This window comes from Paroedura picta, chromosome 16 (genome assembly GCF_049243985.1).
Source record: "Paroedura picta isolate Pp20150507F chromosome 16, Ppicta_v3.0, whole genome shotgun sequence".
Taxonomy (NCBI): domain Eukaryota; kingdom Metazoa; phylum Chordata; class Lepidosauria; order Squamata; family Gekkonidae; genus Paroedura; species Paroedura picta.
Genome location: NC_135384.1, coordinates 9763988 through 9789949, shown reverse-complemented (window position 1 = coordinate 9789949; position 25962 = coordinate 9763988). Strand labels below are relative to the sequence as shown.

The 25962-nt window shown below is 47.6% G+C and overlaps 1 protein-coding gene across 1 annotated transcript in view; it reads left to right on the top strand.

Annotated features, from left to right (window-relative positions):
* Window positions 1–25962, top strand: part of LOC143825135 (transmembrane protease serine 9-like) — a 36823-nt gene extending 10861 nt beyond the window's left edge. The window contains exons 9-23 of the mRNA XM_077313159.1: window positions 4393–4478; window positions 5401–5421; window positions 8216–8378; window positions 9491–9762; window positions 11152–11321; window positions 12533–12716; window positions 12751–13500; window positions 13926–14088; window positions 14877–15148; window positions 16082–16248; window positions 18977–19217; window positions 21170–21332; window positions 23359–23630; window positions 24992–25158; window positions 25660–25962. Of these exons, the coding sequence (XP_077169274.1) occupies window positions 4393–4478; window positions 5401–5421; window positions 8216–8378; window positions 9491–9762; window positions 11152–11321; window positions 12533–12716; window positions 12751–13500; window positions 13926–14088; window positions 14877–15148; window positions 16082–16248; window positions 18977–19217; window positions 21170–21332; window positions 23359–23630; window positions 24992–25158; window positions 25660–25962 (3394 nt within the window). The remainder of the gene's footprint in view (window positions 1–4392; window positions 4479–5400; window positions 5422–8215; window positions 8379–9490; window positions 9763–11151; window positions 11322–12532; window positions 12717–12750; window positions 13501–13925; window positions 14089–14876; window positions 15149–16081; window positions 16249–18976; window positions 19218–21169; window positions 21333–23358; window positions 23631–24991; window positions 25159–25659) is intronic.

Below are 25962 nucleotides of genomic sequence, written 5' to 3'. Positions count from 1 at the left end.
AACTTCTTATTTTGGAACTTGCTGTGGAGTTCATTGGGATGCATTGCCCCTGCCTCACTTATCTCAGTACAATATTAAGGGACGTTCTACTTTGTCTTGTAAGTAACATATTTCACCCAGCAGAAGGCTGCTGGAGAGCCATTGGCAGGTGAAGACTGTTGCCAACCAGCTCTGCTTGGGGATGTCTCCTTGGGGTTTAGGCCACCATCAGGAAAAGGGTGGTGGACTGAAGGGAGCACTGGTCTGAACTGGAGAAGATGAGAGGAGCTAGGTTTTTTTGAACCTTGTTTTTCAGTACCTAAAGGATTCTCAGAGTGGCTTACAATCAATTTTCTTTCCCTTCCCCTCCCCACAATAGACACCTTGTGAAGTTGAGAGGGTCCTGAGAAAACTGTGACTGGCCCAAAGTCACCCAGTAGACCTCATGTAACTCAAAGCAACTTACAAACACCTTTCCCTTCCTCTCCTCATAACAGACACCCTTAGAGGTGGGTGAGGCTGAGAACACTCATGTTACTCAAAGCAGCTTCTGGGGTGGAATGGGCATTCCTACTAGGAACAGAAATGACCTGTTATAGTTGGTAACCCATGCTAATGGTATACGAAGCTACCACTGTCCTGTTTCCCTGAGTTTAGGGGCAAGTTTTAGGCAGTGGGGTCCTCACCATTTTGTGCATCAGTACAGATTATTGGATTCCTGTGTGCACACCAGGGGGGTTACTGGTGGTGTCTGTCTATATTCTGGCCACGTGGTATGCTACCCCTAAAGAAACTCTCATCTATTTAATAAAATATATGGAATCTACATAGGTGACATTCAAGCACTTTATTGAACTGACATGCAAAACCTTTACTTAATGCTGGTCAAAGTATGTTAGAGAAGTACTCGAGTCCAACAGCAAAAGGCAAGGTGAAGAAACTTTGAAATGATGAGAACCCCTAATCACCTTTTTACTGCCAAATTCTGTGCCAATAAGAAGCAGAAAAATTTCACAGGGCAATAAATCTTGGTGCATTTATTATAACAGTTATAGATTTACAAATTTTATATAAATATATTGTCTGCCTGTCATTTTATGATTCTTAGTTTTTAAATTCACCCAACTAATGAACTAATATAGTAACATTTTGTCTCTTTTTACAGTTCCGCTGTATTTATTCTATTGAATGACTGCAAATAAAGTGTTTTTGGTTTGTTTGTTTGTTTTTTGTTTGTTTGTTTAATGCTGGTCTTGTGTGCCTGACTTGCTCCATTTCCTCTTCCTTCTTGCACAGGAAATCCCACTTACAAACATAGAATCATAGAGTGGGAAAAGGGCCAGACGAGCCATCCAATCCAACCTCCTGCTCAATGCAGAATCAGCCTAAATGACAAATTGAGCCTTTACAATCAAACAACTAAGAAGAAGGGATTTCCTTCCAGAGGAAAGGCGAGGTAACCAAAACACACGCAAGCTGGAAAGAAAAAATAAAGGAAGAAAAATTAAGTCTTAACAATGAAACAGCTGACAACAGGGAATTTCCTTGCACTATGAAGGCTTCATAATCCTGGCACACAACCAAAAAGGGAAACAAAACCCAGCCTAATTGGACAAGTTTGGATCCTAAAGGTTGAGCTGCAAGGGAAGTTTAAAATGCAAATATCTAAAATGTGCTGCATTAGTGCATTTTAAAATAACTTGACCTCTGAGGAAGACTCTGAGGGTCGAAACATGTTTGGTCTCAGTTCCATGTGTTATTGTGAAAGGTACATGCCGTATATAATCCTGATTGATCAGTGTTTTTCATGTTTAATTTGTGCACTTTATTATAATAAATATTTGCATTTTAAACTTCCCTTGTAGCATAGCAATCCTGGCAACCAACGGGCAGCCGACTCATTCTCCAGTTTCGCAGAGTGCTCCCTGAAGGTGCCTGAATCTTCCAGTGGCAGAATCAACAACCTAGAACAAACAGGCATATAACCCAACATGTCTGTGTCCTTATGTTCATACAAATGTTACAAGTTCATATAGGAAACAGGGAGGGTGATGGACTTAGCAAGGCACTAACCTCAATCTGGTTAGTTAATGCCTTGACGTTTCCTCTCTGGCACCCTGGTTGGGAGTAAATCCGTGGAGTAAATATGTGTTTATATTTGACTAGGGGCCAAGCCCATTGCATTCAGGAATACAATGGGTGCTAAATTGTGTGTGTGTGTGTGTGTGTGTGTGTGTGTGTGTGTGTGTGTAAGAACTCTGTGGTTGGGTTCTGCCTTCCCCCATGACCTGGAAAGGCTGCAGGCTGGAGCCCCCCAGGAAGGGCACTCACCAACAGGGGCATCTCTCACGCAGCAGGGATCTGCAGCCTCCAAGCCTCAGAGGGAAGTGGAAGGAGGAGGGGGTGGTCAGGGATGGGGGATGGAAGGCGATTGGATACACAGGCAATCTGATTGGAGGAGGAGTCACTCAGGGGCGGGACAGCTGCCCTGAGTGGGTATGAAGCGCTCAGTGGCACTTAAGCCATGAGACATGCTCCTCCTCCAAGGCCTTACCAGAAATATAATATGTGGAGACATATGGGGAATGAAAAGGTCCTTACCTCACTGACCTATATGATTGTCATCTTGCTGCCCCCTGCAAGGTCTTCTTGTCTTGTTCTTTGTACACCGGACATTCCCTGTTCCAACCATCTTGAATAACAGTACAGCACTACACACCATGGCACACCACTACACATTGTACCCCCTGGTATTTCCAACTGTGTCCCATCAGCATCATACGGCTTTGATACGGCTATTTTTTTTTACCAGGCTGAAAAACACAACATCGAGACTAACTATGTGTTAAATATCATGCAGCTGAGCTAGAGTTGCCAGATTATTACTTCCCGTCTTCAGTGGAAACCTGCAGTAAATATTGCTGCCAGGCTACCCAGGAAGGAGGATTTGCCTATCATCATAAGTCCACTGTTGACTTAATTGGCATATTCTTCTCTTTGGAGGAACTGCAAGGCATCTGGGGTGGGACGATTCAAAACTGTTTAGGGAGGACAACAGTGGGGGTGATCACAATCAGTCTGGGCTCAATCCGAAACAAGTCTCCACAAGCCTTCACGATTGAAGCCTTCCTTACCAAGCTGGGAGGTCGTTGAGTGACAGCCGCTGCCAGCCAGTCTCTCCAACCTAGAAATAGTCACCTAATACAAGGAAGGGAGATATTAGAATGCTTTAACAGCAGACTATGGCCTTTATCACCTTTTTACCAATCAGCCTCTTGTGGCGCAGAGTGGTAAGGCAGCTGTCTGAAAGCTTTGCCCATGAGGTTGGGAGTTCGATCCCAGCAGCCGGCTCAAGGTTGACTCAGCCTTCCATCCTTCCGAGGTGGGCAAAATGAGTACCCAGCTTGCTGGGGGGGTAAACGGAAATGACTGGGGAAGGCACTGGCAAACCACCCCGTATTGAGTCTGCCATGGAAACGCTAGCGGGCGTCACCCCAAGGGTCAGACATGACTTGGTGCTTGCACAGGGGATACCTTTACCTTTACCTTTTTATCAATGAGGAAACCCCTGAAGCATTCTTCAGGGTACAATAAAGTTTCAGAAAAGTTGTGAAAATGCAGGATACAGATGGGAAGCTGTGTAAACGTATGGCTTGTTATTTGCCTTGGGGAGCGGGAAGGGCAGTTGACATGACCATATATAGTCCTATCCCCCAATAAATGTTTAAAACGTGTAAATATATATACATACAAATTAATTAACCCCCATTCGTTTAGTTGTGAGTTCCTGCATTGTGCAGGGGGTTGGACTGGATGACCCAAGAGGCCCCTCCCAGCTCTGTGATTCTCATTGGGAAACCCTTTGAGGCCGTCAAGAAAATCCAGGGGTTCCCGAACCCCTGGCTGAGAAAGCCTGGACCAGAGAACCTAAGGGGGAATTGGATCACAAAACTCCCAGGTTCTGTATTTGGACACAAAGTGGGGATCAGCGAGAAAAAAAACTAGGTGGAGTTGCCACCTTTCCCCTAGAAGGGTTCCTATACTTTTATTACCTGCTTCGCAAAACGAAATTTCAGCGACTGAATTTTTTTATTAGCCTCCCCAAATTGATGAGGGGTTTGTTTGTTTGTTTTGCCTTCTTGTTTTAATGGGACAGGAATGCTACCCTCCCCCCAAAAAATATGTCAGTGTTAGAAATCAGAAGCGGACAAGATTCTGGGGTTCTGCTGACATCTGGAGAATTTAGGGATTGAGGGATACAGGCTGCACCTTTCCGTTCAAGGAAGAGGGAAGTCCCACAGCCCTGCCCTGGCTATGAGATTTTTACAACACACATTAACGAATGACACACGGCAGTTCGACACCAGTTTCCTAGAGATGATTGGAGCAGAGCGACTGGCAAAGACATTTCAGACGGATTAGAGAAGCAGAAGGGGGCATCATGGCCATCGCAGGCCCTTTCCTGGCCGTGGGACTGCTTCTGCTGGCTGGCCTACAAGGTGATGGGCACTGGGGTAGGGTCAACGGAACATGGGAGACTCATGCTTGGAGTCTTTTCTCATTTGGGAGGGTGTGTAAAGAATGGAGGGGATGGATTAGACGGGAGGTCTTAAATCCAGGATGGAGGAGAAATGGTCAAGTAGATACAAAGGGGCCTCTTTCCTCTCCCCGAGCCCTGAGAGGGCAGCGAGTCCCAGCAAAGGAAGATGGTTGGTGGCTAGAAGGCAACTCTTCATTACAGCCTTCCTTCTAAGAGGTAGGAAGTCCTCCAGGAGTGTGGAGGCCTCCAGGAAGGCCTGTGTTTCGGCTGCGGTCCTTTCCCCTCAGTCCCAAGCATCGGAATGGCCAGTCCCACCGTCGATCTGCCATGGAGAAGCCCGAGAAGAGACGAATGACAGAAGATGGAAGTCAGCTGCTGGTTTGACTTGGGTTGGATTGTCACACTCAGCTTTCATAGTGGCTTCGGCAACTAAATACCCCCCCAAAAGGGGGGGGGTTAAAATCACTGTATGACTCCTGAACAGGATTAGAAACTGCAGTTGCCAACCCCAGCCTGGGAAATTCCTTGTAATTGGGGGGGGAACAGCCTGGGAAAGGCTGAGTTTGAGAGTGAGGGGAGCTCAGTGAGGTATAATGCCATGATGCCCAGCCTCTGAGGCAGCCATTTTGTGTGGGGGAACTGAGCTCTATAGTCCCGATATCAGCTGTAATACTGAGGAAGGGAGAACCTCCAGGCCTGCCCTGGAGGGTGGCCTCCTTATTAAGAATCTACTCAGAGCCAAGAATTTGGCTTTTCTAAGAGTAGTCTTTTGCTTTTGCTAATGCCAACTATTTTATGAAGAGGCAGGGGGAAAGAACGCATCTCCTTCGACGCTTTGGGTCTCCACTGACATGTCTTTTCTCTTTTGGTTTTTCCCTCAGGTGCTGCTCGCTCAGAAGCAGGTAGGAAGGATTTAACAGGCCTTTAACTTTTACACAGAGAATTCACAAGTGTAGGGGGGCGGGGGTGACGTGCTAAAGAGCGGTGTTTGCAAAACTGGTGTAGCCAATCCGTTCGAATGTGTGTTCAACGGCAGGAGTTGAAAGACGGTAGAAACCCGTTCTGGTTTTCTCAGTTTTTCTCCTTCTGGAACGCCGTCCTGATAGTCTGAGGCATTGGAAGCATTTGCCCTCTTCAGTTTTCCCAGTGAGGTAATGGTTAGTTTATCAGAATACAATCCTGGAGACTTGGGTTCCATTTGGGGATGCCGGTTAGAAGAGGAGTTGGTTCTTATATGCCACTTTCTCTACCTGAAGGAGGCTCAAAGCGGCTTACAGTCGCCTTCCCTTTCCTCTCCCCACAACAGACACCCTGTGAGGGAGGTGAGGCTGAGAGAGCTCTGAGATTAGTTAAGAAGAAGAGTTGGTTCATTTGGGGATGCCAGTTAGAAGAGTTGAAGAAGCAGAAGAGTTGGTTCTTATATGCCACTTTTCTCTACCCGAAGGAGTCTCAAAGCAGCTTAGGATCGCCCTCCCTTTCCTCTCCCCACAACAGACACCCTGTGAGGTGGGTGAGGTGGAGAGAGCCCTGATATTACTGCTCGGTCAGAACAGCTTTATCAGTGCTGTGGCTAGTCCAAGGTCACCCAGCTGGCTGCAGGTGGGGGAGTGCAGAATCAAACCCGGCTTGCCACTACACCAAGTTAGATGAGAGACCAGCAAAATTTGAGCAGGGTATAAGCTTCCAGGAGTCAAAGCTCCCTTTGCCGGATATAGGACAGTTGCGATTCTGGGGAGTTTCCAGCCCAGTAGACACCATCCACTCCTGTGCTCATTCCTCCTCCTGCTGCTGCGGCTACAAAGGAACCATTTCAGGTCCTTCTGTGGAGGCCGCTGAAGTGAAGACAGGCCTGGTCCAGACCTGGACAGGAGCCCTCGGGGGAAAATTCCCTTAAAGGCCACATAAAATCACAGCAATGCCATTAGAACACGAGGAAGGGAAAATCGGGCGGATGAGCGGTCAAAACAAAAGCGCACAGCCCAAAAGGAGTGGTTACTTCCAGGTAAACAAAGGCATAACCTGGCACGGGAAACAGCTTTTGATGCTCTTACTGGAAATCAGAGATGGAGGGGGGGTACGGAGAGGTGTTTTGGGGGGTGGAGGAGCCACGCCTTTGAACTGCACAAACAGCGAACAATGAGTCATCTTGTATATTTATGTCCTCCTCTGCCGGTCCATTTATCTGTTCTCCAGGAAGAGCTGTAGGCTGTTTCGGGACTGGTTTGGAGACCGGACCTTCTTGGAGAGAGGGACAGAGCTGTTCATTTGCCGTCTGCTCCCTTCTTTAGGGAGACGTGGCAGGCCGGCAGTCTCAGTGGGGACAAGAAGTGGCTGGCTCCCCACAGAAAGTCATTTGTCCCTTTTGAGCAGTGTACGTTCAGCTTGATGTGGTTGTTAAGAGTAGTAGCCTCTAATCCAGGGGTAGTCAAACTGCGGCCCTCCAGATGTCCATGGACTACAATTCCCAGAAGCCCCTGCCAGCATTTGCTGGCAGGGGCTTGTGGGAATTGTAGTCCATGGACATCTGGAGGGCCGCAGTTTGACTACCCCTGCTCTAATCTGTAGAACTGGATTTGATTCTCCACTCCTCCACCACATCCAGCCAGTTGAGTGGCCTTGGGCCATTCTCAGCTCTCTCAGAGCTCTCTCGGTTCAACCTGCCTCGCAAGGTGCCTGCTGTGAGGAGAGGAAGAGCAGGCAATTGTTAGCCGCTTTGAGGCTCAGGAGGTCGGGCGGGTGACCTTGAGCCGCTCACAGTTCTCTCAGAGCTCTCTCAGCCTCACCTCCCTCACAGGGCGTCTCCAGTGACGAGAGGAAGAGTAGGCAATTGTAAACCACTTTGAGTAGCAGAACGTGCGGTACAAAAAAGCAGTGCTTATTATTATCATTATTATTACTATTATTATTATGGCTATTATTATTGTGGCTATTCCAATTACTCATCCCCCTGTGAGGAGATCCATTCACAGGGGATCTTTTCCCCCATTTGACGGGATCAGGGTTGGGCCCTCCGGCGCACCTCGGCCGCTTCGTGATCACGGAATCCCGAGGCGGCCAGCACCGCAGTGCAGAGGGAAGGGGCGGCACCTGCTGGCACCTGCACACAGGTGTGTGCCGCCCCTCCCCTCCGCACCACGGCACTGGCCGCCTCAGGCGTCCACAAAAGCGGCCAAGGCACCCTGGACGGGATCACTCATGTCCATCCATGTTCCATCAAGTAATCAGTACTTCAGGAGAGAGCTCCACTTTCTGGCCTCATCTCCTCCTATATGCATAGATTGGTCTGCCAGCTGAAGGCAACACTTGATGCTTCTGACAAAATCAGCTCCAGCCCTTGAATTCTGAAGTTAAAATAGACTTGCTGAGTCTTCGGAGGGTGTTCCTGACTGCTCCGATAGAGCCTGGGTCTACGGTTTATCGTTTAACGATGTCTGATCGGAGTCTGGGGCGTGATCCAAGAGTCTCCGGTTATTTTAATGTTGTAGCATGGCAGCGAATGTTTAGAGGTTAAATTCCACATCAGCCAACCCTTTGGGATTTTCCCTCCTGTGCATTTGAGGGATGAATTCTGTTCCTCTCCGAAACTCTGATTCGAGGATTTTCCGCCTTGTCACAGTTCCCTTGCAGACTTCTTGCCTTCTCCCCTGATTTGTCCTCTCTCCACATACACTAACACCCCTCTTCTTTGCCTTTCAGTCTGTGGGAAGAAAGGGTCCTTGACACGCATCGTTGGGGGGCAGGCGGCCGAGCAAGGAGAGTGGCCCTGGCAGGTCAGCGTCCAGGTGTTAGGGGAGCACTATTGTGGAGGCTCCCTCATAGCCGAGCAATGGGTGCTGACAGCAGCTCACTGCTTGGACATGTGAGTATCTGATGCAAACCACGAATCCTATAATGTCCAGCGACAGGTTGGGAAATACCTGGAGAACTGGGGGAGGGTGGAGCCTGAGGAGGAAGACATCTGTTGCCGAGAGATCAGCTATAACAGTGGTAGTCAACCTGTGGTCCTCCAGATGTCCATGGACTACAATTACCATGAGCCCCTGCCAGCATTTGCTGGCAGGGGCTCATGGGGATTGTAGTCCATGGACATCTGGAGGACCACAAGTTGACTACCTCTGAGCTATAAGACTGGATTACTGCAATTTGCTCTATGTGGGGGCTACCCTTGGCCGTGATTTGGAAATTATAACTGGTACAAAATGCCTCTGTCCAGGTCCTTATGAGCAGGGGTAGTCAACCTGTGGTCCTCCAGATGTTCATGGAGTGCAATTCCCATGAGCCCCTGCCAGCGTTTGATAGCAGGAGCTCATGGAAATTGTAGTCCATGAACATCTGGAGGACCACAGGTTGACTACCCCTGCTTATGAGGACCCCATGGAAATTTGACCTGCCCTCCAACAGCTGCATTGGTTGCTGGTGGAGTTCCAAATGGGGCTGCCAGCTCTGGGTTGGGAAATACCTGAAGACGTCTCAGTGGAGAACAATGCTGTGGGGTCCACCCTCCAAAGCAGCCATTTTCTTCAGAGGAACTCATCTCTGTCACCTGGAGATGAGCTATTGTCCCAGAGGATCCCCAGGTCTCATCTGGGGACTGACATGTCTAGCTCCAGGTCAGTTTCAAGGTTTGGTACTGACTTTTAAAATACAATAAAACCCCATAAACCCCTTACAACTATAAATAGACAAATAAATAGACAGCGACTCAGCATATCTGATCTCCAGTCCCCTCCCTCCCTCCTCCTCCCCTGTTCAACGGGAGGGCCAATTTTTCTTCCGCTGGGAGCGAGGAGCCAGATATACATAGGCATGGGAGGGGGGGGTCCTCCAATGAAGCTTGCAAACTCCACAAAAGAGGTAATGAAACTTGTAAACTCCACAAGAGAGGATTTGAGCTCTCGCAGAAATCCCAGGTCTAGTTGGGCAAGCATCCATCATCCGTAAATATTTTGACCCTTGTTTCCTGCCTTCCAGGGATGCTAGAGATTATCGGGTGGTTCTGGGGGCCTATGAGCTTCAAAATCCTTTCTCCGAACCACCAAAAATATTCAAAGTGAGCGACATCCTCTCCCACCCTGACTACACTGGCCACATTGACTCCAGTGGGGACATTGGCCTCATGAAACTTTCATCGCCTGTAACGTTCACCCATGACATCAGTCCCGTCTGCTTGCCTGATTCTTCTGTGCATTTCCCGGATGGAGCGAAGTGTTGGGTCACTGGATGGGGGCATATTTTGAAGAAAGGTAAGGAGATGGTTGGGGAGGAGGCTCCTCGCGGGGTTTGCTCTGACGACAAAGTTTCTTTCCCCCAGCTCACAGGCATGTCATTGTACGGCACAAGGGGAGTAATAATAATTAGCTTTCATATGGTGTTTTCAGTTGTTCCTAGGGTTGGACGCTTCGGCCGCCGGAGCATCGGTCCGCGCCACAGTGCAGGGGAGGGGCAGGGGAGGCCCTGGCATGCCAGTTGGCCTCTGTGCCTGCGGGCATGTGCCGATGGCGTGCCCGCACTGCCCCTACCCCCTGCGCTACGGCACAGACTGCTTCGGGCGCGAACGGCCACTTCGGCGGCCGAAGCGCCCAACTGCTTCCACTGTTTGATCTTGATTTGTTCCTCAAAAAGAACATTGCAAGGTAGACGGGGGTAATCTTTCATGTGGGAGGAGTTAGGGCTTACCACAGTTGTATACTGAGGAGTACCTGGCCTGGGCAGGGCATGAACCGTATCCCCAATTAGTGCAAATAGATACAGAGAGGGAGAACTTTGCTGCTCAGGGACAAATCAACAATACCGATAATTGTGCCAAACAACCAGATCCCTGCACTGGGCTTTGAAGAAAATCACAAATACCTTGGAATTCTAGAAGCTGACAACATCAAACATGCTCTGAGAGAAGCTGGTGATGGAGAAGTGATATAAAAACATATTTTATGTATATCGGTGTGTTTGAAAGCAGTTGCGTGTGCTTCATATGGACGTCCAAGACTTGCATAGGTCGAAATATGCTAGGACTTTGGTTATTAGGATATAATAACTAACTTATATATGCACGACCTGTAGAAAAAGTTTTAAATACTTTTATAGATGTGAGAGCCTCTTGTGGCGCAGAGTGGTAAGGCAGCGATATGCTGTCTGAATCTGTCTGCCCATGAGGTTGGGAGTTCAATCCCAGCAGCCAGCTCAAGGTTGACCCATCCTTCCGAGGTCGGTAAAATGAGTACCCAGCTTGCTGGGGGGTAAACAGTAATGACTGGGGAAGGCACTGGCAAACCACCCCGTATTGAGTCTGCCAAGAAAATGCTAGAGGGCGTCACCCCAAGGGTCAGACATGACTCGGTGCTTGCACAGGGGATACCTTTACCTTTACCTTTTTATAGATGTGAGCTCCATAAATAAGATTCAAACGAAATACGTTTATATTATATAAAGGCGCAGCTTCCTCAAGCCTTTTAGGTTCTCAACAAAACAACCATACCCATAATAGTGCCAAACATCAGCAGACCACCATGTCTCCTGAGGGTTACAGGAACTGGGCGGGGGGATGGTTCACCTCCCCTTCTAAACACACCCACATCCATCTCCTGTATCTTTGTTCCATGAGTGCAAAGGTCTCCCATGTCTTTTCTTGACAGTGGACTTGCCCCCACCACAAACCCTTCAGGAAGTGGAGGTCCCAATCATCAGCCGGGATGACTGCAATGACTTGTTCAGAGTTGCTCCTACCCTTGGCAGGGGGGCCGATCCAATCCAGGAAGATATGATTTGTGCTGGGTACACAGAAGGTGGAAAGGACAGCTGCGAGGTAGGAGGCACCATAACTGGAAGGGCTCTTGTCTGGGCTGAGGTAGGGCTGCCAGCTGATGCTAGCAACTGGCTAGGTGAGCTGGTGGGGCATGGGCCATATTGGTTAAAGCCACAGTGTTTGCAATGAAGCCTTTATTGTGGCTCCCAACCCAATGATGTTATTCCTCGTTTCTTGCCAACAGTGACATTGTGTTGAGGTCAGCTGCCAAGGAGCGGCCTCCCTTTCCCATTTTTAGAAATGGAAGGGGCAAATATAGCAGATTTTGCTATATCCCCATTGTCCCTAATCCAGGGTGCCTGATTTGCATTCCATGCATGTATAAGAAACAAACATTGTTTGCTAATTATGGGGTTCCTTTTGCTTACTTTGTCTCCCAGCTGATTTCTGTCCACGCCTTCATCCAAAGGTTGGGGATAGGGTGGCCAAACTCCAGTGGAGAGTTGTAATTCCAGGAGATTTCAAGACTACAGAGATCCGTTTCCTGGGAGAAAAAGGCTGCTTTGGACAGTTGATTCTAGGGCATTATAGTCCCAGCAATCCAAAATATTACTATGCTGTCAAGGGGGTCGAGCTACAAGAAATCAAATCAAATAAGAAATTCAATATTTATTATATAGTGTCTGAATATCAGACTGTACAGCTTTCATGCAATACCTAAAAAAAATAAAATGAATGGCCATGTGACTGTTTGGAGAACAGGACACTCCAAAATATTTAATGCAATTGATAGAAGTAATACTGACAACAGCTCTACGTAGTTTTCCAGCTTTATCTTCCCAGCGTAGCAAAAGAAGGGAACAGAAGGAAATAACTAAGAAGCTAATTCCAACAAGGACCTCACCTGGATAGCTCAGGCTAGCATGATCTTGACAGATCACAGAAGCTAAGCAGGGTGGCCAGAGGCTAAGTAGGGAGATCAAGGAGGTGAAGATCAAGGAGGTGAGGACAACTCTCCCAATGGAGTTTCCTTTTCAAAGGTGCCAGTATTTCACTTTGGCCAAAATCACCATGCACAAATTTGGATGGGAGACCACCAAAGAACAGTAGGGCTGTGATACAGAGGCAATCCACCTCTGAACATCTCTTGCCTTGAAAACCTCACAGAGAGTTGATGTAACTTTCCATCACCACCAATTCCAACAAGTGTCCCAAATCTGTATTTGGTCCCTTTTCCTCAGACAAATGCTCTCTTTCCTCTTTCTCCACAGGGTGACTCAGGAGGACCCTTGGTATGCCCATGTGAGCAAGGCTGGGTCTTGGCTGGGGTTGTAAGCTGGGGATATGACTGTGGGAGACCCATGAGCCCTGGCATCTATGCCCTCGTGCCTTACTATGCAGACTGGATCTCTGAACATTTACCCAACATGACCTTTGTGAAGTGCATGTATCAAGGTGGTCAAGGAGGTGAAGACCAAGGAGGTCAAAGAGGTGACCAAGGAGGTCAAGGAGGTGGTCAAGGAGGTGAAGGAGGTGAAGACCAAGGAGGTGATCAAGGAGGTCAAGGAGGTGGAGGTGATCAAGGAGGTCAAGGAGGCGAAGATCAAGGAGGTGATCAAGGAGGTGATCAAGGAGGTCAAGGAGGTGATCAAGGAGGCGAAGGAGGCGAAGACCAAGGAGGTCAAGGAGGCGATCAAGGAGGTCAAGGAGGTGGAGGTGATCAAGGAGGTCAAGGAGGTGGAGGTGATCAAGGAGGTCAAGGAGGTGAAGATCAAGGAGGTCAAGGAGGTGAGCAAGGAGGTCAAGGAGGCGATCAAGGAGGTCAAGGAGGCGAAGATCAAGGAGGTGATCAAGGAGGTGATCAAGGAGGTGAAGGAGGTGATCAAGGAGGTGAAGGAGGCGAAGACCAAGGAGGTCAAGGAGGCGATCAAGGAGGCGAAGATCAAGGAGGTGATCAAGGAAGTCAAGGAGGCGAAGATCAAGGAGGTGATCAAGGAGGTCAAGGAGGTGATCAAGGAGGCGAAGGAGGCGAAGACCAAGGAGGTCAAGGAGGCGAAGATCAAGGAGGTCAAGGAGGTGATCAAGGAGGCGAAGGAGGCGAAGACCAAGGAGGTCAAGGAGGCGATCAAGGAGGTCAAGGAGGTGAAGATCAAGGAGGTGAGGACAACCCACCCAGTGGATTTTCCTTCTTCAAGGTGTCGATTTTTTGCCTTGGCCAAAATCACCATGCACAAACTCTGTCTGATTACTTTGGGAATGCTTCCCATTCTGATTGCTTTTGGAAAAGATGCTGAGAATTAATCTTCCCTTGAGATTTCTCAGCCAGGGAACTTTGGTTAGGAACCAAAATATGAAGGAAAGAGCTGGGAGAAAACTTCAAATTATGCAAAAGATATATGATTATGTAAAAGATCCATGATTTGATCTTCTGGTGTCTTTTTCAAACTTTGAAAAAACAGCCATGAGAAGATTATTTGGGCTGGTGTCATAGTATTGAGGAAGGGGAGGACAGCAATTTTTATTTCCTCTGTATATTTCATAACATTCATAAGCAATTGGAAGGGAAACTCCAAAAGATTACTGACTGTTCAAAAGTGGGAACTGCCTGTCCTCCTTTTTCCCCTCCCCCTCCCCCTCACACACTCCTCTTCTTTCTTTTTTCAGTCTGTGGGAAGAAAGGGTCCTCGACACGCATCGTTGGGGGGCAGGCGGCTGAGCAAGGAGAGTGGCCCTGGCAGGTCAGCCTTCAGCACTCTGGGAAGCACTATTGCGGAGGCTCCCTCATAGCCAAGCAATGGGTGCTGACGGCAGCTCACTGCTTGAAAGGGTGAGTATCTGATGCAGATCATGGATCCTCGGGTGGCCAGTGACAGGTTGGGAAATACATGACGATTTTGGAGGAGTGGAGCCTGAGGCAAGGGGAGAAGATCTGTTGCCCAGAGATCAGCTGTGAGTCTGGATTACAGAGATCAGCTGTGAGTCTAGATTATTGTAACTCACCCTATGCAGGCCTACCTTTGGTCCTGACCCACAAATTATAACTGGTATAAAATGCCACTGCCCGGTCCTTATGAGGACCCCACTGGGGGGACGGGATGAAGGGGGAGCAGAGAGAGATTAAATAAAGCTTGCACAGGGGATACCTTTACCTTTTACCTTTAAATAAAACATACCTTAAGATCTTAGCTCAACAGAGTATCCCCAAAATGTAGTAACTCAGTAGACTCCATCTCAAAATGTAGTAAATATTTTTAATTTTCACTTTGGAAATTCATGGGTGGTTTGCCTTCTGCAATTTCGACAAGTCACTCTCTCCGTCATCACCTGGGGGCTGGCAGCCCTGTGGAGAAGGAATTGAACCTCAATCTCCAAGGTCCTGGTCCACGCTGGTTTTCAACTCAAATTGAGGGATCAAGGGCCTAGGATTGTAATTTACACTTGAAAACAGTCATCAGATCATGGCTCTCCTGGCTGCTTTTCATGATGACCTTTTGACAAGATCCCTTGTCCCCAGCAAGGAGTAATCTCTATAAAGCAAGATCTGAGCTCTCACAGAAATTCTGACTAGTTGGGCAAGCATCCTTCATCTGTTCTATTTTGTTTTCTTACTTCCAGGAACATTACTGAATACCAGGTGGTGGTGGGAGCCTATGAGCTTCAAAACCCTCTCTCAGGAAACCCAAAAATATTTGCCGTGAGCGACTTTATCATCCACCCTACCTATACTGGCAAAGACGCCTCTACTGGGGACATAGCTCTAGTGAAACTTTTATCACCTGTAACATTCAGCAATGACATCGGGCCCATCTGCTCGCCAGAGTCTTCTGTGAAGTACCCAGATGGAGCAAAGTGTTGGGTCACTGGATGGGGAAATATTAGGATGGGAGGTAAGGAGATGGTTGGGGATGGGGCTCTTCGGGGGTTTCTTCGGATGACAAAGTTTCTTTCTCACAGTTCTCAGGCATGTCATTGTACAGCGCAAGCAGACCAGAAAGAAATTTTCCAGTTGGCGATGGCAAAAACTTTATTCAAACAATAGTATCCTTGAAAAAGAAAGTTCACTGATGAAGTAAAATACGAAAATGAGGTTTTATACCTCAGAACCCATTCTATTCTTTGAATAAAGTTTTTTGCCATCGCCAGCTGGAAAATTTCTTTCTTGTCTACTCATCTTCAGCTGACGGGTCGTCTCTGATTATACAGCACAAGGCAGGTCATAATGCTTAGCATGGGTGTCAAGCTTTCAGTGGTTGTACCTACTTCACCTGTTTGATCTTGCTTTAATTCTCACAATGACCTTGCAAGGTAGGCTGGTATCATCTTCCACGCCGGGGGGGGGGGGGAGAAGGCTTGCCACAGTTCTATACATGACCCAGGCAGGACTTGAACCATATCCCCAACAGATGTAAATAAATACAGACAGGGAGATATCTTCTGCTCAGGAAAATAACAATACCAACAATCATGCCAAGCAACAACATCAAAATACTGGGCTTTGAAGAAAACGACAATCAAATGGTCTGCTGATGAAGAAAGAAGGAAGGGGGGGTGGGTCTCACACCCAAAAAGGCTATACTGGGGGTCATGCATGAGAAAAACCTGTGTGAGTGGGGACTGTCATAGGAAGGGGAGGTTGAGTGACAAAATGTGGCTGAATTCAAGCCACTGTGTTCCACACCCAATAACCAACTGGTGGGGAGATAAGACCACCGTGTCTTCTTGGGAACTGAGGGGTTCACCTTCCCTTCAAAACAACACACATACACCATTCTTCTCTTCGTTCCATGAATGCAAATGTCTCCCATGTCTTTTCTTGACAGTGAACTTGCCCCCTCCAGAAACCCTTCAGGAAGTGGAGGTCCCAATCGTCGGCAGAGATGCCTGCAACTACTACTACAACAATCCACCATCTGACCTGGGGCCTAATCCAGTCAAGGAAGATATGATTTGTGCTGGGAACACAGAAGGTGGAAAGGACTCCTGCCAGGTAGGAGGCACCAAAACTTTCCAGGCTCTTGTCTGGGGTGGGGTAGGGTTAGTGAGCTGGTGTGGGAAAGGGGCCATATTGGTTAAAGCCACAGAGTTTGGGATGAACCCTACACCGTTGCCCAGACTCAGTGATGTCACTTCTGGTTTCTTGTCCACAGTGAATGGCGTCGATGTCAGCTGCTAAGTAGCTGCCTTCCTTTTTTGAAACTTTGGTGCAGAATGGGGGGGGGGAGCAGCCGGTAAGCTACCCTGTGGGCAAACATAGCAGGATTGCTATACTCCAAATGCCCCAAATCCAGGATGTCTAATTTGCACTTCACGCATTTGTTGTTAGGTGCGAAGTCGTGTCCGACCCATCGCAACCCCATGGACAATGATCCTCCAGGCCTTCCTGTCCTCTACCATTCCCCGGAGTCCATTTAAGTTTGCACCGACTGCTTCAGTGACTCCATCCAGCCACCTCATTCTCTGTCGTCCCCTTCTTCTTTTGCCCTCGATCGCTCCCAGCATTAGGCATGCATACTGTTTGCTAATACTGTATACTTCATGCATACTGTTTGCTAATTATGAGCCTCCTTTTGGATGCCATGTCTCCCAGATGCTCGTTGTCTGCTCCTCCATCCAAAAGTTGGGGGTTGGAAGTCACCTCCATACTGGACTTCTATAACTCGCTTTTGGTCCCTTTTCCACAGACAAATGCTCTCTTCCCTCTTGTTTTTTATTTATTTTATTATTTGAATTTATTGACCGCCACTCCGGGATCAAGCCAGCTAGTGGCAGTTTACAATAAAACCCCAGTAAACATCAGTTAAAAATAGAAATCATAAGATCTCCGGGCAGCATAACCCCGTTCTATCCCCCACCCAACTCGGCATTCCAACACATGCCAAAATAGCCCAACACCAGCGTACTGAATTTACTGGTTGTCCCGGGCCCACGGGATGTACGCCTGGCCTCGACCCAGGCCAGGGCCTTTTCAGTCCTGGCCCCAACCTGGTGGAACGAGCTCCCAGAAGAGCTAAGGGCCCTGCAGGATCTACCAGCTTTCCGCAGGGCCTGTAAGACGGAGCTCTTCCGCCAGGCATATGGTTGAGGCCAGGGCAGCTCTCCCACTAATCCATCATAGGATCCCCTCCAATATTGAGATCTCTAACACCGAGATCATGGTTAGATGTATTGTATTGGTGCCACCCTCTTCTGAACATTATTCTCTCCTCCAGGCTGAACTAAGATCAGAATTGTGACCGCCGCCGCTATATGTTATATGTAACTTTTAATTGGGGTTTTATGGGGATTTTATTGTGTTTTAACTATTTATGTTGTAAACCGCCCTGAGGCCTATTGGGAGAAGGGCGGTCTAAAAATTAAATGATAATGATAATGATAATGATAATGATAATGATAATGATAATGATAATGATAATGATAATGATAATGATAATGATAATGATAATACATGGCTGGCCGACCTTGGGGGGGGGGGGAGGCGCACGTTCTGCACTAGTTGTTCAGGGCATCCTGAGGAGGAACCCCAGATCTTCCACAGCCTGGCCTCACCCAAATGCTTGATGGAAAATCTCCATCTTGCAGACTCTGTGGAACTGTGATAGCTCCATCAGGGCCCTCAACTCTTCCAGGAGCTCATTCCACCAGGTCGGGGTCAAGACCAAAAGGACCCTTGGCCTGGTCAAGGCTAGGCGTACTTCCTGTGAGCCAGGGACCACCGACAGATTCAACCCACAGAGCAAAGAGCCCTGCAAGGGGCATAAGAGGCAGTCCGTCAGATATGCAGGGCCCAGACCACAGATGGCATCCCACTAAAACCGAAACAAGATCAGAAATCAGCATAAGCAGCTTTGAAAAAGGTTCTCCGGTTAAAATCTACCCTGAGCCTAGGTGTATAAACAGCTTTCATCCAATACCTTAAAAAAAATTGAGGTCCACATTACTGTTTGGGGAACAGTATGCCTCACGGTGTTTAAAGCAGTGGGTATAAGTAATTCTGACAACTGCTCTGCATGGTTTTCCAGCTTTATGATCCCAGCGTAGCAAAAGATAAGCTCATTTCAGCAAGGCCTTGACCTGGATAGCTCAGGCTAGCATGATCTTGTCAGAAGCTAAGCAGGGTGGCCAGAGGCTAAGTAGGGAGGTCAAGGAGGTAAGATCAAAGAGGTGAGGACAACTCTCCCAATGGAGTTTCCTTTTCCAAGGTGCCAGTATTTCACTTTGGCCAAAATCACCATGAACAAATTTGGATGGGAAACCACCAAAAAGTAGTAGGGCTGTGATGCAGAGGCAGGTCATGGCAATCCACCTCTGAACATCTCTTGCCTTGAAAACCGCACAGAGAGTTGACGTAACTTTCCATCACCGCCAATTCCAACAGGTGTCCCAGTTTGGTGTAGTGGTTAGGAGTGCGGACTTCTAATCTGGCATGCCGGGTTCGATTCTGCACTCCCCCACATGCAGCCAGCTGGGTGACCTTGGGCTCGCCACAGCACTGATAAAACTGTTCTGACCGGGCAGTGATATCAGGGCTCTCTCAGCCTCACCCACCTCACAGTGTGTCTGTTGTGGGGAGAGGAAAGGGAAGGCAACTGTAAGCCGCTTTGAGCCTCCTTTGGGTAGAGAAAAGCGGCATATAAGAACCAACTTCTTCTTCTTCTTCAAATCTGATTTCGGTCTCTTTTCCACAGACAAATGCTCTCTTTCCTCTTTCTCCACAGGGTGACTCAGGAGGACCCTTGGTATGTCCATGTGAAGAAGGCTGGGTCTTGGCTGGGGTCGTAAGCTGGGGAGATGGCTGTGCTTTACCCATGCGCCCTGGTGTCTACAGCCTCGTGCCTTACTATGCCAACTGGATCTCTGAACATTTACCCACCCTGACCTTTGTGAACTGCACATATGAAGGAGGTGAAGATCAAGGTGATCAAGGGGGTGAAGATCAAGGAAGTGAAGATCAAGGAGGTGAGGACAACCCAACCAGTGGAATTTCCTTCTTCAAGGTGTTGGTTTTTTGCTTTGGCCAAAATCACAATGCAGAAATTGTCTGATTATTTTGGGAATGCTTCTCGTTCTGATTGCTTTAAAGCCATCTCCTGTGACTTACACAGAAGAATCTTGTGGACAGTCCTTTGGAAAACATGCTGCGAATTCATCTTCCCTTGAGATTTCTCAGCCAGGGAACTTTGGTAAAGAACCAGAATATGACAAAATGTGCTGGGGTCAGACTTATGTAAAAGATTGGAGATTTGATCTTTTGTTGTCTTTTTTAAACTTTGAAAAACAGTTGTGAGGAGATGAATTGGGCTGGGGTCACAGCACTGAGGAAGGGGAGGTCAGCCCTACTCTACAAGTTCTTTAAAGGTAAAGGTTAAAGTATCCCCTGTGCAAGCACCGAGTCATGTCTGACCCTTGGGGTGACGCCCTCCAGCGTTTTCATGGCAGACTCAATTCGGGGTGGTTTGCCATTCCCTTCCCCAATTATTACCATTTTACCCCCCAGCAAGCAGCTGGGTACTCATTTTACCAACCTCAGAAGGATGGAAAGCTGAGTCGATCTTGAGCCCGCTTCTGGGATTGAACTCCCAGCCTCATGGGCAGAGCTTGACAGCATCTCGGCTACTTTACCACTCTGTGCCACAGGAGGCTCTACATGTTCTTTATGTGCAGAATTTTTACTTCCCCCATAGATTTCATAACATTTATCAGAATTTTCACAATTTTAGCCATTGAATGCCTCAGCAGTCAAAGAAATTTTTTTTTAATTTACCCTTCAACTGACCGTGTTGGAAGGAAAAGCCAAAAAGACTACAGGCTGTTCAAAAGTGAGAACTGGAGAGATTTCCTGTCACATTTCCAGAAGAAACAATATCTTCCCATCATCTTTGAGGAAAGCTGAAGCTACAACACACTTGTTGGTCTTGGTGGCATTTCCTGAGGACTACCACATGGGCCTGTGGCTACAGTTTTCCTGTTGAAGGATGTCTGTTCAGAGCCTGGGGTGTGATCCAAGAGTCTCATGTTCTTTTAATGTTGTAGCATGGCAGCTAACATTGAGCAACTGAATCACACATCAGCCAGTCCCCATTTTAGATGTCACCTGTGCCACAAACAGCATACAGAGCAGCTTCCAGGAGTAATTCAGGTTGGAAAGAACAGCATGACAGAGGCTGATTCCATACCGGCAGTGCCATTCGGGGCAGCGCCGGTAAATTGCGACGGTTTTAGCAGCCTCACGGGCTCCAAATGTTTTGCTGAACTTTCAGAAGCTGACTTTGCCATTTGACATACAACAGTTTCGAAGTGCGATTTTGGAGGGTCACACTTTTTTTAAAAAGACACACTAGCAATTATGAATGCAGCACAGCTGCCAGACACAAAGCCCAACTGGCCTCAAGAGCTTCCCCTGATGGAACTCTCTGAAAATGCCACAACATATATTCAGAAGAAAATTAATGAGAAGAGCGTTTGTATTCTGATGTGCTTCACTTCTTGCTTCAGTGCTAGTCCCAGAGGTGTGGCCCTGTTGGGAGGTAGCCACAAAACTGAAGTCCAGTGACACTTTAAAGACAAACAAACTCTACACCGGCACAAAGTGTTGTGAGCCAGGGCCAGGGCTCACGTCTCTAGATGCACTGGGGGGTACTTCCATAAGCCAATGTGTTTATGTTTCTATGCAAAAACCAGCCTGCCTTTGTAATACTTCTCCGCCCACTTCTTTCTGTTATAAATATGAATTCATCAGCCTTATGGATTTTCCCTCCCGTGCAGTTGACGAATGAATTCTGCTCCTCTCCGAAACTCTGATTTGAGATTAGTTTCTGCCTTGTAACAGTTCCCTGGCATGCTTATTGCTGTCTGCCCTGCTTTTTCCCCTTCCCCCTCCCCCTCACACACTCCTCTTCTTCGCTTTTCAGTCTGTGGGAAGAAAGGGTCCTCGACACGCATCGTTGGGGGGCAGGCGGCTGAGGAAGGAGAATGGCCCTGGCAGGTCAGCCTCCTGCGATTAGGCCAGCCCTTCTGCGGAGGCTCCCTCATAGCCAAACAATGGGTGCTGACAACAGCTCACTGCTTGACTGGGTGAGTATCTGATGCAGATCATGAATCCTAGGGTGGCCAACAGCAGGTTGGGAAATACCTGGAGATTTTGGAGGAGTGGAGCCTGAGGCAAGTGGGGAGATCTTTTGCCCAGAGATCAGTTGTGAGTCTGGATTACTGTAACTCGTCCAATGCAGGCCTACCTTGCTCCTGACCCACAAATTACAACTGGTTCAAAATGCCACTGCCCAGGTCCTTATGAGGATCCTACGGAAAGCTCATATTCAACCTGCCCTCTATCAGCCTCATTGTTTGCCAGTGGAGTTCCAGATAGGGCTGCCAGCTCTGAGTGGAGAGACCTCAGTGGAGTATAATGCTATGGAGTCCACCTTCCGGAACAGCCATTTTCTCTAGGGAAACCAATTTCTGTTGCCTGGAGATGAGCTATAATTCCAGGGTATTCCCACGTCCCACCTGGGAATGACATCCCCAGTTCCAAATCAGGTTCAAGGTTTTGGTATTGACCTTTGAAGCCCTATGCAGTCTGGATCCTGGGTACCTGAAGGACCACTTGTCCCAATTAGCGCTCTGCAAATAGTCATTTGTTGGTGATCCCTCGTCCCAAAGATGTCCACCTGGCCTTGAATAGAACCAGGGCACTCTTCCACCAGGCCTATGGCTGAGGAGGGGTGAAATCATCTTCCCTACTCTTCTAGGCTCCCGCCCCACACACTTATTGCCAGTCTGGCATGAGATCCCATTGTGAAAGCAGTTGGCACCAGGGATCTCCGTGAGAGTGATGAGTTGAGAGCTGATGTGATGCTAACAGATGGAATATGAACTCAATTAAGACATATGAAGCATATTGAATTGTTTGAGTACTAAAGATGATTGTTTGAGGATATAATGGATGAAAAACTGAAAGCAGGTGATTAGTACCAGGGACCTCATTTTGACATTCCATCATTTATTGTTTGAAATAAAGAAGACAGTAAGAAATCATTATTTAAGATTGGATGCTTTACTGGACAGCAGACTATCCTGATCTTACAATTCTCATGAGACAAAAGGTGGTGGGGGTGGATTATTTGACTGTGGTTTAAGCTCTTTTAACAAAATTTTAAATATTTTGTTATGGTCAGCTGCCCCTAGTCCATTTTTGGAAAGGGGTGGTATAAAAATCTATCAATAAATTATAAATCCCAGGAGATCTTCAGCCTGGAGGTTGGCAACCAATGAATCTGACAAAATGCTACAAAAGTTGATCACATAGAAGTAGTCTTCTTTGTTCAAAAATCAGAATGATGCCAAAACGGACCAGTTATTAAGCATTGTCAAAAGAATTTTCTTCAGTGGAGCAACTATAAATAAAACATAACACGTATAAATTGCCAAAGTGAAAATACGTTATGACAAGTGTTAATGAGTCGTTATTACAGGTGCCTACTCAAATCAGTATTCTACAAAGGAATTTGTCAAATTCCTTTCCGGATCAATAATTGAAACAATCCATAAACAATAGATTAAGGTAGCCAGTTACAAGTAATGAGAACAAGTTCATAAAGATTACAAGAAAAAAATAATACATAGAAAAAGGTCTAAACATTTTGTCCATACAACATACCTTAACATCTTAGCTCAACAGAGTATCCCCAAAATGTAGTAACTCAGTAGACTCCATCTCAAAATGTAGTAATTATTTTTAATTGTCACTTTTGAAATTCATGGGTGGTTTGCCTTCTGCAATTTCGACAAGTCGCTCTCTCCGTCATCACCTGGGGACTGGCAGCCCTGTGGAGAAGGGATTGAACCTCAATCTCCAAGGTCCTGGTCCACGCTGGTTTTCAACTCAAATTGAGTAGTCAAGGGCCTAGGATTGTAATTAACACTTGAAAACAGCAACCAGCTCATGGCTCTCCTGGCTGTCTCTTCTTGATGACCTTTTGACAAGATCCCTTGTCCCCAGCAAGGAGTAATCTCCATAAAGCAAGATCTGAGCTCTCACAGGAATTCCAAGTCTAGTTGGGCAAGCATCCTTCATCCGTTCTATTTGTTTTCTTACTTCCAGGAGCATTACTGATTATCAGGTGGTGGTGGGAGCCTATGAGCTTCAAAACCCTCTCTCAGGAAACCCAAAAATATTTGCCGTGAGCGACTTTATCATCCACCCTACCTATACCGGCAAAGTCAGCTCCATGGGAGACATTGGCCTAGTGAAACTTTCATCGCCCACAACATTCACCAGTGACATCGGTTCCATCTGCTTGCCAGAGTCTTCTGTGAAGTACCCAGATGGAACAAAGTGTTGGGTCACTGGATGGGGACGGATTCAAATGGAAAGTAAGTAGACGGTTGGGGAGGGGGCTCTTTGGGGGCGTTTCTCCTGACGACAAAGTTTTCTTCTCACAGCTCTCAGGCATGTCATTTTACAGCCCAAGGCTGGTCATAATGCTTAGCGTGGGTGTCATGCTTTCAGTGGTTCCACCTGCTTCGCCTGTTTGATCTTGCTTTAATTCTCACAATGACCGTGCAAGGTAGGCCGGTATCATCTTTCATGTGGGGGGAGAGAAGGCTTGCCACAGTTCTATACATGACCCAGGCAGGACTTGAACCGTATCCACAAGAGATGTAAATAAATACAGACAGGGAAATATCCGCTGCTCAGGAAAATAAAAATACCAATAATAATGCCAAGCAACAACATGAAGAAGAAGAAGAGTTGGTTCTTATATGCCGCTTTTCTCTACTCCAAGGAGGCTCAAAGTGGCTTACAGTCACCTTCCCTTTCCTCTCCCCACAACAGACACCCTGTGAGGTGGGTGAGGCTGAGAGAGCCCTGAGATCACTGCTCGGTCAGAAAAGTTTTATCAGTGCCGTGGCGAGCCCAAGGCCACCCAGCTGGCTGCATGTGGGGGAGTGCAGAATTGGACCCGGCTCGCCAGATTAGAAGTCCGCCCTCCTAACGACTATACCAAATTGTTCAAATTTGGCTTTGAAGAAAACGATAAATACCTCAGAATTCTGAAAGATGACAACATCAAACATACTCTTGAAAGCAAAAATATAACCAAGGGAGATTGAGTGAAAGGGGAGATTGAGTTGAAAATCTGGCTGAATTCAAGCCACTGTGTTCCACATCAAATACCTAACTGGGGTCATTGGGATATGCAGACCACCTTGTCTTCTGGGGATCACAAGAACTGAGGGACTCACCTCCCCTTCAAAAATAACACACAACCCCATTCTTCTGCCTCCTTGGCAGTTTGGTGTAGTGGTTAGGAGGGCGGACTTCTAATCTGGCATGCCAGGTTAGATTCTGCGCTCCCCCACATGCAGCCAGCTGAGTGACCATGGGCTCGCCACGGCACTGATAAAAATTGTTCTGACCAAGCAGTGATCTCAGGGCTCTCTCAGCCTCACCCACCTCACAGGATGTCTGTTGTGGGGAGAGGAAACAGAAGGCGACTGTAAGCTGCTTTGAGCCTCCTTCAGGTAGGGAAAAGCGGCATATAAGAACCAACTTCTTCTTGTTGTTCCATGAATGCAAATGTCTCCCATGTCTTTTCTTGACAGCGAACTTGCCCTCTCCAAAAACTCTTCTTGTCAGCTGACATCAACGCCATTCATTCAAAACAACACACATACACCATTCTTCTCTTTGTTCCATGAATGCAAATGTCTCCCATGTCTTTTCTTGACAGTGAACTTGCCCCCTCCAGAAACCCTTCAGGAAGTGGAGGTCCCAATCGTCGGCAGAGATGCCTGCAACGACTACTACAACAATCCACCATCTGACCTGGGGCCTAATCCAGTCAAGGAAGATATGATTTGTGCTGGGAATGCAGAAGGCGGAAAGGGCACCTGCCATGTAAGAGGCCCCAAAATTTGCCAGGTTCTTGTCTGGGGTGGGGTAGGGTTGGTGAGTTGGTGTGGGAAAGGGGCCATATTGGTTAAGGCCACAGAGTTTGGGATGAGCCCTACACCGTTGCCCAGACTCAGTGATGTCACTTCTGGTTTCTTGTCCACAGTGAATGGCGTTGATGTCAGCTGACAAGAAGCCACCTTCCTTTTTCCTTTTATGAAACTTGGTGCAGAAGGGGGGGGGACAGCCCGTAAGCCACCCTGTGGGGCAAACATAGCAGGATTGCTATACTCTGATCGCCCCAAATCCGGGATGCCTAATTTGCACTTTGTGCATACTGTTTGCTAATTATGGGCCTCCTTTTGGATGCCATGTTTCCCAGATGCTCGTTGTCTGCTCTTCCAACCAAAAGTTGGGGGGTTGGATGTCACCTCCAGACTGGACTTCTATAACTTGCTTTTGGTCCCCTTTCCACAGACAAATGCTCTCTTTCCTCTTTCTCCACAGGGTGACTCAGGAGGAGCCCTGGTTTGTCCATGTGAGCAAGGCTGGGTCTTGGCTGGGATCGTAAACTGGGGACAGGGCTGCGCTTTACGCTTGCGCCCTGGCGTCTACACCTTCGTGCCTTACTATGCCAACTGGATCTCTGAACATTTACCCACCATGACCTTTGTGAACTGCACCTATGAAGGAGATGAAGATCAAGGTGATCAAGGAGATGAAGATCCAAGTGGTCCAGGGGATGGTGGACCACCAAACCCCTTCCCTGCAGTGCTTTTCCTGCTGTGTCTCACAGTTGCTCTCCTGTGA